We start from the raw sequence: 16,012 nt of genomic DNA, 5'->3' as shown, positions 1-16,012 counted from the left end.
TATCGTTGGCTAACGTTCAACCCACATTAACATAATTAAGAAATTGTATTAAAGCTGTGCTATAAATAAAAACAAATTAATATGTATTTCGCTCATAAGTCCGTAAGGATTTACACTCAAAGTTTCAACTTTTAGAAATTAAATATCAATGAGCGGTTGTAAGTATTCCGGTATCATTTACACTTATTGTGACATCATACATTTTACTGAACAGCTCTATCTATAAGTCGAATGTATATATGCACGTACAATTTCCCCTCCAAGTTGGTTTACAAATTGTCTTAAAGAGTTAACAATTTCAAATACGGACGTATCAGAACATTATTCACGATTGTTCCAATTCAAGGATACACACTCATAATTTGCGATTTTTATCAGTGATTTGTCCAGTAACCCCGTTTCCTGTGGGGTTCAGGATATGTCCCAAGTGTTGCTTACATATACCTTTGCGGAGTGGATGAATACAAGTTATGACGTCAGAGGACCACAAGAGACGTGTATTGTTGCAGCCTGTTTTGTTACACCATACGAAGGACACTGGCTCAGTAATAAAGACTTTATAGAAGTTAAAATTTTTATGAACACTGTTGGTACGTTTATCTTTAATCTATTTATTTAAAGTTAAATTAATCTCGATCGTTCATCTTATGCCTTGAAAATTTGGATAATCTCGATTTTATTAATTAAGTTTTAATTTGAATATATACATATCATTTTAGTTTAACGGGTATATTTGTGTATCGAAAAAGATGTTGCAAAAGGACTTGATTTATTGCTGATATCTAAGTGAGGAGATTAAAAATGTTAAAGAAAAAAAACATCTTACGGTTGTTTTTATGCTTACAAAATAGACATTATGTGTTCAATTGAAGGTTAAAACAATATATTCACAAGTTTACATAACAGTTTGACTGTTGTTATTACCTTTTTAGCATATTTTGAACTGTAGACATCATTTTAATTTTATGGTTTATTTTCTAGTATTGCATATATATTTGCATCAGACCTCATAGCTGTATGCTTTTTTAACAAAATGAGTACAACTAAAATATGACACAAAACACAAATCGTCTAAAATTGTCAATGATTATTTGGAAAGTGTTAAATGTGGTTTAATGTTTATTCAAAAACTCCTACAGAACTTGTCATTAAGTACCAGTCAATGTAAAATTCAGCCATTGCTTATGGTAAGGTGATTCGTGGTGTAGAAAAACCTACTGAACAAACGATGTTTTTTCGGTCTACATATACTATACTTTTATGTGACAATAGTCCTTTCTATATTTGGATCTATACTTTTGAGAAAATCACACTTAAACCTCCCACTAAATGTGCTAATATCATGTACATACTATATATATTTTTTCTCTTAAAAACGTAACACCCAAATGGAAAACTAAGACTGGTTATGTGGTCGGTAACTGGTTCTAAATAAGAATTATAACAATTGAGTGGTTTGTTTTACATGCATAATTCACCTCCTGTCTGAATTTTATAAAGACTGCTACTTTTGTAGTTGTACTTGACATGTACATGTAGATACGTGTGTTGCACTTACTAACTCAGAAATGAAAGAATCTATAGCTTGCTTATTTTGGTGTGGGTTATTTTTATGTACAATATATTTTGTTTATCAATGTTGACACTATTGTTTTTGTTATCTGTTATTTTGGTTCTTAAGAAAATATAGTTCCAAATCTTAGTTAGTTTTAATGGTAGCAAATAGTGTATTTGACCTATATAAAAGCTCTTTTTGTACAAAAATAACTTTCTTTTTAATTTTCGTCATTATAAATATCTTTTTCTACTTTATTTACAGGTATTCAACAGCAAAATTGTTTCGTTGTAGGTCACTGTAAGCTAATCCCTAATTTATATTTTCCCCCATTTATTTTCCGCCATCAACAAAATTTGTGTTTTAGCCTTATTAAAGTAAATTAGTTCGATTTTTTATGCTTCTTTTTTTTTTACAATTATTAAGAGTAATATTATAGAATAACTATTCACAAATTTGTGATTTCTTTTAAGCATTGTTCTCTACCCTTTTGCTAAAAAGATACATTTTTGAAAAAATTAAAATGATGAAATACATTTATCATAGTTTAAAGTGATCCAAAACTCACAGGACGCAAGTGTAGGTATAACAAATAAAAATTGTATTAATCATCGTCTTGTGAAAGGTATGTTTAGCAACGAGTTTCTTTTTGTTAATATAAATATGTATCCGAACGTAATAATATTTTTAAAAATAATTGTTTTCTTATTCTGAATCAATATCAAAGGCAATAGCGAGAGTTGAAGAGGGAGGAATAAGTTCATTTGTCTTGGAATTCAAAGGTTCATCTTCGAAAATGGATCAATTTATTTTCAGGTTAAATTACACATAAAAGGTACATTTAAACATATTATTTTGATACGGAGAACTAAATTGACTAATAACAAACATACTAGTATATACAATTTACTTTTAAAGATATATAGACATTCGTGTATACTTCCTGTGTTTTTCATGTTTAACGATTTCTTTTCTTTTCTTAGGCATTTTTTTTTCATTGAAAACGTGATGTAAAATACTAGCCATCCCAAAACTATTGTCTGGAAGTTCAGCTCTAGAAAATGATGTGCCATTAGTTTATCTTAAAGCTAAAAGTGGCTTTTGGTGTGTCTAATAAAAGGTAAATGGTGTAATCGATTGTCTATTTACAAAATTTACAAATTGACCATTTGTAACAGGACCATAAATTAATATTATTATCTACGACTTAATGTATTATTTAGGCCTTATTAAACAATACTCTGACCACATGCACATGTGGTATACAGTTTCTTCATTTTCTTTTCTTTTTTTTTTTTTTTTTTGTTTATTTTCTTATCAGAACTATTCATTTCTACAAAACGCTTCTATCTACAGTTAACACTTTTACATTTAAGTACAAGTTTCACTAAAACAGTATCTCTCATGTTTTTCTTGCGCGATATTGATATTCTAGTAATCGCGTACCACTTTTCGTTAAATCAATATTTACGTTGTGTCTACAGACCCCATGCCGCCGTTTTATTCTAGCATACTTGTTCTTCAATTTTCTTTATCCAAGTAAATACATGAAATAACACCAAAATCATTGAATAAACTTGTCGAGACTAATTCTATATTCAAGTTACTTAAAACAATATTCGTCTTAAAATAACATTTTTTTTAAACTCATACGTACGCTTCGGTAGTCTTAGGACAGGGTGTTAGCCTCGTGTCCAGGAGTTCGTTGGTTCGATCTCCAACTGAGTCAAACGAAATCCTGCTTCTTCGCCAAGCATGTGATATTAAAAGAGAAAGAGTGATGAATAGTTTCGGAGTCCGGAAAATATGTCCCGGAAGGGTTGCATGTCCTACTTGTGGGCTGTTGCTTCTGTGAGATGGCACAATGAAGATATAGGTCAGCTTATTTGACTACTACAAGCAGGATTCTTTCTATTGGCCAAACGCTCTCGACCTAAAATGCATAAAATAAATACCATAGGACTTTAAACCATAACCAATCAATAACCTTTTTAATTGTATTTTGTAGATGTCAGAATTTGATGTATCAGATGGTTTTTTAATTGTATTGTAGTCAAAATAATTGAATCAACTAAAGAGGGACTTTATGCGAAATAGATGCTATTAAGCTCAAAGACTCGATATAGTTTTGTTCTGTTTTTGCTTTCATTTTTTGCAGATACTATAACGTAGTATGAAAAAAGGTGACTCGCGTTGTTTGTTTCAGCTTTGTTTGTTTTAATTTTATATGTTTCAGTTGTCCGAGAGGTACGATTAAGAAGAAAATATTGTCGCTTATAGGATCTTCAATGGTTTCAGGTATAGAAATATTTCAAGTTTGAACAAAAATAGCACTTTGCGTAATTTTGCTCTCTCCATTACTATATATTTAAATGTCTATTGTTGTTGTATCATTTCCTTAAACGTTCCGAATAGTATATGTCCGTTTATATTAAACTGATTTACTTCTTTTCTAGCTTAAAAGACATGAAGTGTACATACAGTGGCCGCCTTGACTTATTATACTCTTTTTAAATGTATAAGCAATAGCTACCTAAAATGCAACTGTTTAAAAAGGGAGAAACGGGACGAATAAAACGTGCATGAAAATTAACATCAGTCTTTCAATTTAATTTTACTCAAGGAAGACTTCTCTCTTTTAAATGACCGCTATTTGATTTAATACTGAAGCTGTGATAGAATTACATAATTATCTGATTATGAAATATACGTTTGCTTTATACACAGCTAAATGTGCCACATATGATAATCATAAGTTAAACCATATGATATCATATGATTATCATATGATTCTCATATGGTAATTTTGGCTTAAAAACATATGATTATCATATGTTTGTGAAAAACATATGGTTATCATATGATACCTATGCGACAATCATGTTTACCGAAACATACGATTATCATACGGTGCTCGATTTATATAATAATCATATGATTCAAACCATATGATTCTCATGTGTGGTACAGTTTCCTGTGTACATTTCAATCAAACTATCACTCATTTTACCAAAATGATATAGAAAATTAGAAATTGAGATTATCTTGTGGATAAAACCTGTGTCTTTGCATCGGAACAATTTACATTATAAGGGCTCTTATTTATATTTTGACTTTTGAAATCAGGAATAAAAAAGTCAAACTAAACTTTTTCGGGTACAATTACGCCTACATGAAAAAATATACTTTTTTAAAAAAAAAATATGCGCCTAAATGTGCTTAGTAAGGTTGCAAGTGAATTTCACTTATCACTATTTGACAATTGTTAATAATTTTGCATAATGTAATTAAACATATGATTTCTTACAGACTGATGAAGCAGAAATAACGGACAGCTTACACAAAAAATGGTAATTGTCAATTGTGGGCTGCATACAACGTGCTTGATGAATAATAATTATACTTGATAAAAAATCATTATGAAATACATAACTACAGTATTATTAATTAAACAGAATAGAAAAAGTATATCCAACCAATCAACACAAGCATTTCATGATACCCTTCTGTGGCCTAAAACTATTTATGCAATGTTTTATTATTATTATTATTGTTTTTTTTTTTTTGGGGGGGGGTACTTTTTTTTAATAATTTTATTTGTTAATGTAAAGGAAATATATACTACTATTCTAGAAAAGCACTAGATAGTGAATGATACAAATGCACAAGATCTGTCACACGAAACAGGAAAGCTAAGAAATTGAATGAAAACAAAGAGAATTAGTGTATATGTAATGTAGATCAGGCTAAGCAGAATTAAATAATTTAAATTTTAGAATTTCCGACCGAGAATATTAACTGGAGTATCTTAAATGATCTTGTAGGGAAGATATACGATGTTTTCATCAGCACAGCAAACCAAACCTTTGGAACTTAAATATATGGACATACTAACAAGGCAAAATTTAGATGTACTGTGAATGATAAGCCTTGGTTCAATATAGATTGCAAATTTGCAGGAATAAGTTATAGAAAATTTAGACGTTCATTTAAAACATCAAGAAATGCCGAAAAGTTTTATATAAGAAGATAAGACTCTTGATATTTGTAAGAAACAGTAAAGAGCTGACAGGACAAGAAAATTTACGAATGAGATCAGAAAATCCTAAGGAGTATTGGAAAATATTTAATCAAGAAAAGAGAGAGAGACAACCAAATATCAGTCTTTAGTCCCTAGGGCTATGATTATTTAAATAGACTTGAATAGTGATCCTTCTGAAAATAATGATGATTCCACTCGCTTGTTTGCAATTGATCGAAATGATGAATTCAGGCAGATTAGCTACGATTTAAATAAATATGTAGAAAAAAAGGAAATTTTGAAATGTATTAAAAAGCTTACAAATAACAAAGCTTGTGGTAAAGATGATGTCGTTAATGACTATATAAAAAGCACTTTAGTAAAATCTAATATTATTCCAATATATAAGAATAAGGGAGACTGCAATGACCTTCAAAACGTAGCCCCATTACGATTGTAAGCAGTTTGGGTAAACTTTTTACGGCTATACCGGTACTAAGCGAACGCCTGAACATGTTTTCAGATAACTTCCTGATATTGAATGCGAATCTGACAGGCTTTAGACAAAAATATTCTACCATTGATAACATATTTACTTTATATTTATTTTTCATAAAAACGAAAATTATATAGCGCATTTATTGATTTTGAAAAGACGTTCGATAAATGATGGCCATATGGCCTTTGGAAGAGTAGAAGAGTAATCAAAAGAATGTAATCCAGGGACAAAGACCAGACATGGAAAACAGACATACACATCAAAGAACATAAAGTAACTAAAATCATAAATACAAAGTAACAAAAGCAACTGAGCAACTCGCACTCCACTAAAAACTGGGAGCATGGACCAGGTGCACTGGTAGGGTAAGCGTTCTTGAAAATTTGCGAAAGCAATACAATCACAGGCAGAAAAGGGACTGAAGACTATGTATGAGATACTCAAGAGAAGTAGATACAATTGCCTATCGATTTCCTGTCAACGAGGTCTGTAAGATAAGGTTGCTAAACCTATTTTATCACATGGTTCTGACGTTTGGGCTTCCGAAAAACTGAAGTAAAAGAAAAGGTTCAACAAAGATTGTGCCAAATTTTGCTACATTTAAAGTCTTCAACTCCAAGTGTTATGGTTTATGGTGAATTGGGTCGACATCCATAACTTTTGGAAGTAAAACATAGAATGGTGCTATACTGGACAAAACTTGTTTCTGGAAAGCAAACAAAATATTTTAGTATGTGATGTATGAATTATTGTACAAGATACAATCATTCCATTTCCATGTCTTCTTTATGTTAAAAAAATACTTGATGAGTGTGGTCTTTGTTATGTATTGATTACTCAGACTTTTTGTAGTGATACTTGGTTTAAGGCAGCGGTTAAAACATGTTTATTCGATCAATTGTAAAAATCGTGGAATGATATGGTTCATAAAAGTGCTAAAGCTGCAAATTATTGAATCTTTAAGGGAGACCTTGTATTTGAGAAATATTTTGATATTTTGGATGATAAAGATTATATTTTTTTTATTTTACAAATTTCGGACCACTAATCACATACTGTCTATAGAACAAGGTCGATGGAACAACATTTTAAGAGAAAATATGTTATGTGCATTATACAAATACGGCCCTTTGAGGAGGTGAATATCCAAAATTGTCGGCCAAAATCCAGTCATGGAGAACATACATACACAACAAAGAACATGAAACAACCATAATAATACACACAAAGTAAAAAAAGTAAATGAGCAATTCGGACTCCATTTAGAATATGGACTAGGTACACCGGTAGGGTAAGCGTCTTCTGCTGTTCCAGGAACACCCGCCGAGTTGCTCATAAAAAGTCCAGAGTAGACGAAGATGGCAGGAAAACTATGACACGTAGAACAAATCAGTTTTCATGGTGCAGATGGATAAACCGTAACGATCGACGAGAGATCATGTTAACGCCCATAAGACTTCTGTAATGATGCTTTTAATCTTGTAGCAACATAACCCTTTTTTTTAAAGAATACAGTTATCAGTATCCCGTAAATACTTTGAAATTGACAACTATGTCGCAATTTGCAATGTCAATATCGGGTGTCAATTTCACTGAAAGAGAGCCCACAAGAACAAGAGAACAAATATTCCTTAAAATACGTAAATATTTCAGACAGTTAGAAAATGGAATTATAAGGATTAAACACTGTTTTTTCCAAAATTTATGGATGTGTAAAAGCGGACCATTCACTCACAAAAGTGACAGTGTTTAATCATACCAAAATAACCTTCAAAATGATAGTGATAACAACATTGCATGTACATGTATATAATAAACAACAAGTACAAGTTAAATAACATTTGTCTTTTTAGTGTGTGTGTGTGTGTGTGTGTGTGTGTGTGTGTGTGTGTGTGTGTAAATATATGCAACTTTCTTTTATTAAAATACGTCAAAAAAGTCTTACAAATGAATCATGTCAAAACGTGACAAAATACTTAAGTATATTGTTTGTTTGTTTGTTTGTTTGTTTGTTGGGGTTTAACGTCCGAGCAGCAATATTTCAGCTATATTCAGACAATGAACATGAAATGGATGATAAAATGAACATGAAGTGAAAAAAAGGATGGGTCACAAGGATAATAGGGTCGACAAATTTTGATTGGCACTGGAAAAAGAGGGGATGGGTAAGGTCGGGCAATTTAGCCTCCTGTGGCGGCGCGCAAAGGTTCCTACTCCTATCGAATACCACAGCAGGGTTCTTTAACGTGCGGGGAACGTGGCATCTTTCCCAACACGGTGCACCACTTTGGTTTGCGGTCAGGTTTTCCGTATTATAGCCTGACAACCCCAGCATGTAACACGCCAGGGGTACCCCATTCCACCACCTGGGGCACACATCCCAGTTGCTCTGTGGGCATAGCGCCTAGCCCCCGGCTAGGTTTCTGAGCACTATTTAGTCGCCTTATACGACAAGCTTAGCGCTGCTGCAGGCCTATTCTTCTAACACCCGGACCTGCACGGGGCACTTAAGTATAGGAAGAAAAGTCTTAACTGTTTATAGTGTTATCTATTCCAAAGACCTCGATTGGAGTTTCCATGAAAACTGAGGATATTCTAAGACTTGTCATCCTTGTAGTTATGGTAGCTAAATTTGTCTTACGATACCATATATATGCGACTGTAGGAGGACCTTATTAGACCTAAGGAAGTAATGTCGCAATATATGTTCTCCTACTGTCGAAGACAAGGCCACAGCTAGCTACATTGTATTTTTTTACATATTCTATATTGTAATTTTTGTAACGATGTTAGAACTGTCAAATTTGCGATACAAATTTTTGGTCGTTCCCTCCGTGGGACTCGAACTCGTACCGCTGTGACATCTCATATATATATATATATATATATATACACAACGTCTCAGAATGTGACGACTCTATTCGCTACACTGCTCCATCGGATCAAATTGATACAGGGAATATAGCGTAAACTTATAGAAAGGTCTGAAAAAAACCAACGATGTTAGAACTGTCAAATTTGCGATAAAAATTTTTGGTCGTTCCCTCCGCAGGACTCGAACTCGTACTACTGTGAAATCTATGGCAACACCGCCTGCACAAAGTCCAGCGCCCTAGACCACTCGGCCAGCTAGGCTCTATCAAAATATAGCTTTCGCTGGCCGGGTCATTCGTCCTCGTAGGATTAATCTAGGACTGTATCTTAGTACACGATGTATGGTAGTACGGGACAGTTCATTTTAGATGTTATTATGTAGGAGAGAGGATCAAATTAATGATGCATGTCACAACAAATCAATATTATACAAACGTCTCAGAATGTGCCGACTTTATTTGCTACACTGCTCCATCGGATCAAATTGATACAGGGAGGATATATAAACGCACAGAAAGGTCTGAAAAATTCCCAACGATGTTTGAACTGTCAAACTTGCGATGCAAATTTTTGGTCGTTCCCTCCGCGGGACTCGAACTCCTGTGACATCTATGGCAACACCGCCTGCACAAAGTCCAGCGCCACTCGGCCATCTAGGCTATATCAAAATATAGCTTTCGCTATAAAAAAGTTTAAGATCAAAACAGATTCAGAAGCTGAATCGCGTACGCTGTGGGTGATTGTACCTTTATATAACTTTATATATATATATCAATGTTCAGCAAAGTAGATACCCTAAGTAATTCATGTTTCAGATATATATCGGGTTAATTTTCTTTTTTGAAAAGCAAAGTATAAACTGAAATATTCCTAGTATTTGTTTGGCACCCAATGAATCTAATTTATACGAAAGCACATTGAGTCCATTTTCGTAAACTAAAAACTGTTTTTAGCATTATAATTTTTTATTTTATTTTATTTTATTTTATTTTATTTTAATTATAATTTTTTTTTTATTTACAAGAATGAGTTCAGTGGGCTTTCGTAAAGTTAGAATAACATTTGAAGGGGAATAAATACAATTTCACATCTAAAAGAACTTCTTCTTTTAAAATGTAATAGCTAAAACACATACACAATCACTCCATACCTAATTGTTTTCTATTCGGAGAAGGTTCTTGCAGACGAGGTTATAGAACGTAAATATGTAAAGTATGTGACGCCACAAAAAATGAAGCACAAGTAATTGAAAGAGAATCCCTAACTTTTCTCAATACATGCATAATTTTTATATAGAATTTAAAATGTTAATTGTTTGATAAAATTCCTTTGAATTTTATTTTACCTTTTTTTCGACAAACATCTGGCTTCTTTCAAAGCCATTGGATATAATATTCGTGTGAAAAGATCGCCTTTTTATTTGTCTTGGAGCGAAAAATGATTGTTGTTTTTTTTAACAAAAAAATGACCTTCACTTCACAAGAAATATAAAATACTGTACAGTTTTGGAAAAAATATATTTATACCTAAAGTAAAAACTTCTGCAGATAAAACTAATAGTTACCTCATATAGCCTCTAGATTTACTCGATTGGTATTGCGTTTATCTTACATTTAGAATGATGCGGCGGTGACTAAATCATCAACTCTTATAAAAACTACATCACAAATCATTATATAAACAAATACTTTCGAGCAATTTGTTCTCAATAAATAATAATTATCGGATATAGGTCCATGGGTGTGATATACAGTATGTGATATAGGTCTATGGGTATGATATACAGTATGTGATATAGGTCCATGGGTGTGATATACAGTATGTGATATAGGTCTAGGCGTGTGATATACAGTATGTGATATAGGTCCATGGGTGTGATATACAGTATGTGATATAGGTCCATGGGTGTGATATACAGTATGTGATATAGGTCCATGGGTGTGATATACAGTATGTGATATAGGTCTATAGGTATGATATACAGTATGTGATATAGGTCCATGGGTGTGATATACAGTATGTGATATAGGTCTAGGCGTGTGATATACAGTATGTGATATAGATCCATGGGTGTGATATACAGTATGTGATATAGGTCCATGGGTGTGATATACAGTATGTGATATAGGTCCATGGGTGTGATATACAGTATCCATTGGTATGATATACAGTATGTGATATAGGTCCATGGGTGTGATATACAGTATGTGATATAGGTCTAGGCGTGTGACGTAAGGTATGCAATATATGTCTGTGGGTGTGATATATAGGGTACTTGAAATGGGTTTAGAGGTCTGTAGGTACTTGAAATGGGTTCAGGGGTGTGAAATACGGTATGCAATATACCGGTAGGTCTAGGAGTGTGCGATATAAGTCTAGGGAAGTGATATACAGAAGGCAATAAAGGTCTAGGGGTGTGATATAGAATGCAATAGAGATCTAGGGGTGTGATATAGAATGAAATATAGGTCTAGGGGTGTGATATACGGTATACGAAAATCCGTCGTTAGAAGCTCCCGACATCTTCATTAAAAGGATCAGATCGAGAGAAAAAAAAAATGGCCAATCTCGATTGAGCTTTCCTTTCTGCGAGTGCGAATGTTCGGGCCAATTTAAATAGCTAATATCATATAATCATAGAAATCTTGCAGTTCTACACATATTAAATAGCCTTGATATCGTTATACGCCCATATCGTTCGATAAACATCACATATTTGACATGGAGTATGATCGGCGGCGGGGCGATATCTTAATGCAAACTTTGCAAGGAGAATAACCTGCGGAGTGTTATTTTGTTAGTTATATGTTGAAATGTTTACCCTGGTTACGTCATTTGGTTGCCGACTATCTCTAAGTCAAGTTCAGTCTATAAATAGAATCCCTTGACAAAAAATCACCAATCCTTTCACCTCCCTTGAATACGACAGACAGACGGGCAAAATTAACAACTCTCATTTAGAAATGTACGAAAGAATATTAAATCGTCAGACTTTCGAATCCTCGAACTATTATGCCGTCGGACTATCGAACCGTCGAACTATTGGACCATCGGACAACTACAGCCCATATATGCATAAACTAAGCTTTAATTTCAGAATATGAACTTCCAATAGATACAGGATCGTTGCATGTTGAGTTAAATACATTATCCACCATAATGCATACTATGGCAAGCCAAAGTGGACAAAAATAAGCATTTTCTAATATTAAAAAATGGTTTTTAAAATTACAAATTCATTTTTTAATATTACAAATTCATTTTCTAATATTATAAATTGGATTTCTTGTATCACAAGCGTACGCTAGGTGGAATGTACACATGAACATGTATACATACAAAGTGCATGTATTCACCTTCGTTTTAAGATTCATATACTCAGGTGAATGTACATATTTGTTAAAAATTCTGGAAGAGCTATATGTAAAGTGTACATTCTGCATGTAAAGGTAAAACAAACAAGTCCCTTGAACAGCTGCACAAAGAGTTATATTATAAACACCATAGAACACTATCTAGTCTGCAACAAGAACTTGACTCATTTTTGACAATGTTGCTTGAATCTGCTCCAATTAGATAATTTCTGAAGGTGAACAAAGTCAACTTACATATAATAGATTAAAGAACTTACAAATAAGGACAAGACTTCGGTTGCTTACTTTACCCTGTATGTCTTAACAATGCTCACAACTCATCACTTTTGGCATTTGCACTTTTTCTGAGGTCCTGACAGTATGCTTCACTAAATTCACATACCATGAAAACTGATTTATTCAACGGGTCATAGTTTTCCTTTCCTCGTTTGTCTACCCCGGACTTGATTTTTTATCAGCAACTCGGCGGGTGTTTCTAAAAAGCAGAGGACGCTTATCCTACCGGTGCACCTGGTCCATGCTCCCAGGTTTTAGTGGAGTCCGAGTTGCTCATTTGCTTTTGTTACTTTGTACGTATGATTTTGGTTACTTTATGTTTTTTGTTGTGTATATCTGTTTTCCATGTCAGGTCTTTGTCCCTGGATTACATTCTTTTGATTACCGCTATAACCTTGGTTCCCTTGATTACTCTTATAAAGTATATGTTTGCATTGATTTTTCTGTCACACCAACATACATGTATCAGTTACACCAACCAGTTAACATCCATGCTATCATTTAGCAATTTCATTTTCGACAAATAACATGGAGAGAAAACCTTGTTATTTCTTGAATATAATAGAGATCAGAGGCGGGCCCAGTGGTTCTCAAAGGAGGAGGCCCACTGACTGACTTAAGAGGGGGTCTGCTCTTTCATAGGTCAGTGATTTTCTATCAAATCAACTAAATCATTCCTACCTAAGAAATGACCCTGGCTCTGCCTTGGCTTTGTGATTTCCAATATAATCAACTTCGTTTTTACTATCTAAGAGGGGGGCAGGCCCCTTGGGTCACCTTTTGAATCCCTCTATGGAAATTTCCTAAACTGTGGTAATATATACAGAAAACTATAAATATGTCTAAACAGATGTCATGTTAGAATGTATCTACAAGTATAAAGTTCTAAAAAACTTGGGCATTTCTTCAAAAATTAAATTAATATTAATATGTTAATAATTTTTAAGGCATGCATTTAAATGTATGTGCAGGTTATAGATTGAGGAATGAATATTAAAAAACTTAAATTTAAAAACCTCTCATGCACTTGTTTGATCTATTATTTTAAGATAAGCTTTGTAATAAAGTTATTTTTAAATTTTTAACTTTAGTTTATAATTAACAGTGACAATTGAGCCGCTTTTTTAAATACAAGGGAAATGCTCATTAGTACGGTATGCTCTCTATCTAAATTTTGCAAATATTTAGTAAATACTATATGTAGAGTTCCTATCTACATATATATGTATAGTTACATTTTTTAAACAAATTCTAAACAAAGGCTGTCAAAATATTCCTGCAGAATGCAGAAAAAATACTGAAAAAAAACCCATTATTTTTCATCAAATAAATTCATATTTTAATGAATTTGAATGTTTGAATGAATATTGTGAAATATGCTTGGGGGTTCTTGTGTATTCTGGGGTATTCGTTGATATTACTGTGGTTCGAATTTTACTGCTTTGAATATTAATATCTCATTACTAGTAGAACTTTTTAAGAACTTTATTTTCAAATGTGTCTGTATTACTCAAGGGACATACATTTTGGAACTTTAAAAAAAGCAGATTAAAAAGGAACTGAATTCGTGAAATTAGAAGTAAGTCTATTCTCGTTGTCAAATTACTGCATTAACTTAAATCGGATTAATATAATATCTCACCTCAATGTAACTTTGTCCGGTAAAACGACTTTATACCTAGCCAAAGAAGTTGATGGGTATAACGCAAACCCCTCTTTGACTTTTTTTGAAAAATTGTTTGGTTTAGACAGGTGTTCTGTTTGCCAAGGTTCAAAATACATTAACACTGATATAAAGGGCTTTCTAAAGGTGGTTCAGATAGAATTTTCTGTGTTTTGATATTCGGTTAAGAAAGATTTTTCTTTAATACGTGTATTTTTATGTCATAGAAGTTTCATGTTCTTTACTTTTAGGTAAAATTTCTACAATTGTTTAATACACACGTACGCGTGTACATTAAAGTATTACTGCGTACACTAAATGTCCAGATAGACATCCCATATTGTCGATTATATTTCCAATAATTATAAAATCTGCTTATATAAATATGCTTCAATTCGTTAGTTTTGTCTTGCTCATTTTTATTTTATGCTTTTATCGTTTCTTAATTTCTTCATACCAACAAAGATAAACTATGAAACGAATGCGTAAAAAAAAAGTTTTCAGACATATTTCTGCAGTGTTCATATATAAATGAATGAGTTTGACCCAAATAAATCATATTCAAAGCATGTGTAATATTTCATTTTGTTCTGTTTTCCTTAGTTTCTTATATGTTCTCCCTTACATGAAATATAATGTTTCGTTTCAAAAGTTGGTGCCGACTGGACCAACAAACTAAAAAACGGCAGTAATTTTGATATTATATGAATGAAACGAAATTTGAAATTATAATGGAATATAAGTTAGTTTTGTCTCACGAGATAAGTACAAATCTATATACATTGTAGCTGTCACGGTAGACGTGATTCATGATTTAGAAAAATAACAACCAAACGATGTTTTTTTCAGCTATATTACCAATTGCCGTATACAATTATTTCCTCTTCGTTTTTGCAGAATAAAGCATAAATGATCAACGGGTCATAGTTTTCCTTTCCTCGTTTGTCTACCCCGGACATGACTTTTTATCAGCAACTCGGCGGGTGTTTCTAGAAAAGCAGAGGACGCTTACCCTACCGGTGCACCTGGTCCATGCTCCCAGTTTTTAGTGGAGTCCGAGTTGCTCATTTGCTTTTGTTACTTTGTATGTATGATTTTAGTTACTGTATGTTCTTTGTTGTGTATATCTGTTTTCCATGTCGGGTCTTTGTCCCTGGATTACATTCTTTTGATTACCGCTATAACCTTGGTTCCCTTGATTACTCTTTTCATATTATTACATTACTATTTAGGACTCCTGCATACAGATCTGTATATTTGGAAAAAAATAAACATACAAACAAACAGTTAATTATCCACTACTTAAACCAACCAAATCAAGAACCATAACTCTTGCAAAGTGCCAGTTTCATATGTACAATATACATGTACATGTAAAGACAAGTTATGATGTCTATTACATGTACTGTCTATAAATAAGAACTAAAAATGAATTTGGTGGGTATCTGACCTGTATAAAAAAAAACCTCTTGTCTGATAGTTATATCGCTGCTTTGAAAAATTGATATTTTTTAGTGAACAAACTGATCGAAAAAATGCCTTAGCAACGAAGATGTGTCACCTGTTAATATGGCAACGGCTATTCAAAGATAAGTTCACAATTTTTTTTTTATGTTTATATGATGCAATGATACTATATTTAAAGTTTAGGTATAATCTGTTACCATGTGTGCCATGCCCAGATTTTTTTGGTGACTCCAGAGAATTGGTCTTAATTTCTATGCATATCAATGTGGACCAAACACATGTC

At 32.8% G+C, this 16,012-nt stretch overlaps 1 protein-coding gene across 7 annotated transcripts in view; it reads left to right on the top strand.

Moving 5' to 3' along the window:
* The window catches only part of LOC148610465 (uncharacterized), a 47,194-nt gene extending 41,287 nt beyond the window's left edge, over positions 1-5,907 (top strand). For 4 of the 7 annotated variants that reach the window (XM_088543392.1, XM_088543398.1, XM_088543397.1 and 1 more), the window contains 4 exons: positions 379-2,675; positions 3,792-3,853; positions 4,865-4,905; positions 5,380-5,907. In XM_088543392.1, coding sequence (XP_088399518.1) covers positions 379-619 — 241 coding nt within the window. In that variant the 3' untranslated portion in view covers positions 620-2,675; positions 3,792-3,853; positions 4,865-4,905; positions 5,380-5,907. Of the gene's footprint in view, positions 1-378; positions 2,676-3,791; positions 3,854-4,864; positions 4,906-5,331 lie in introns of all 7 variants that reach the window. The other 3 variants (XM_088543393.1, XM_088543396.1, XM_088543395.1) reach the window with 3 other exon arrangements.
* The last annotated feature ends 10,105 nt before the right edge of the window (positions 5,908-16,012 follow it).

Source organism: Perna viridis, chromosome 8 (genome assembly GCF_037379345.1).
Source record: "Perna viridis isolate PV_CMFRI_1.1 ecotype Kerala chromosome 8, ASM3737934v1, whole genome shotgun sequence".
In the NCBI taxonomy this organism is placed as follows: Eukaryota; Metazoa; Mollusca; class Bivalvia; order Mytilida; family Mytilidae; genus Perna; species Perna viridis.
Note: the sequence above shows the minus strand (reverse complement) of the source record. Positions and strands in the feature narration are given on the sequence as shown.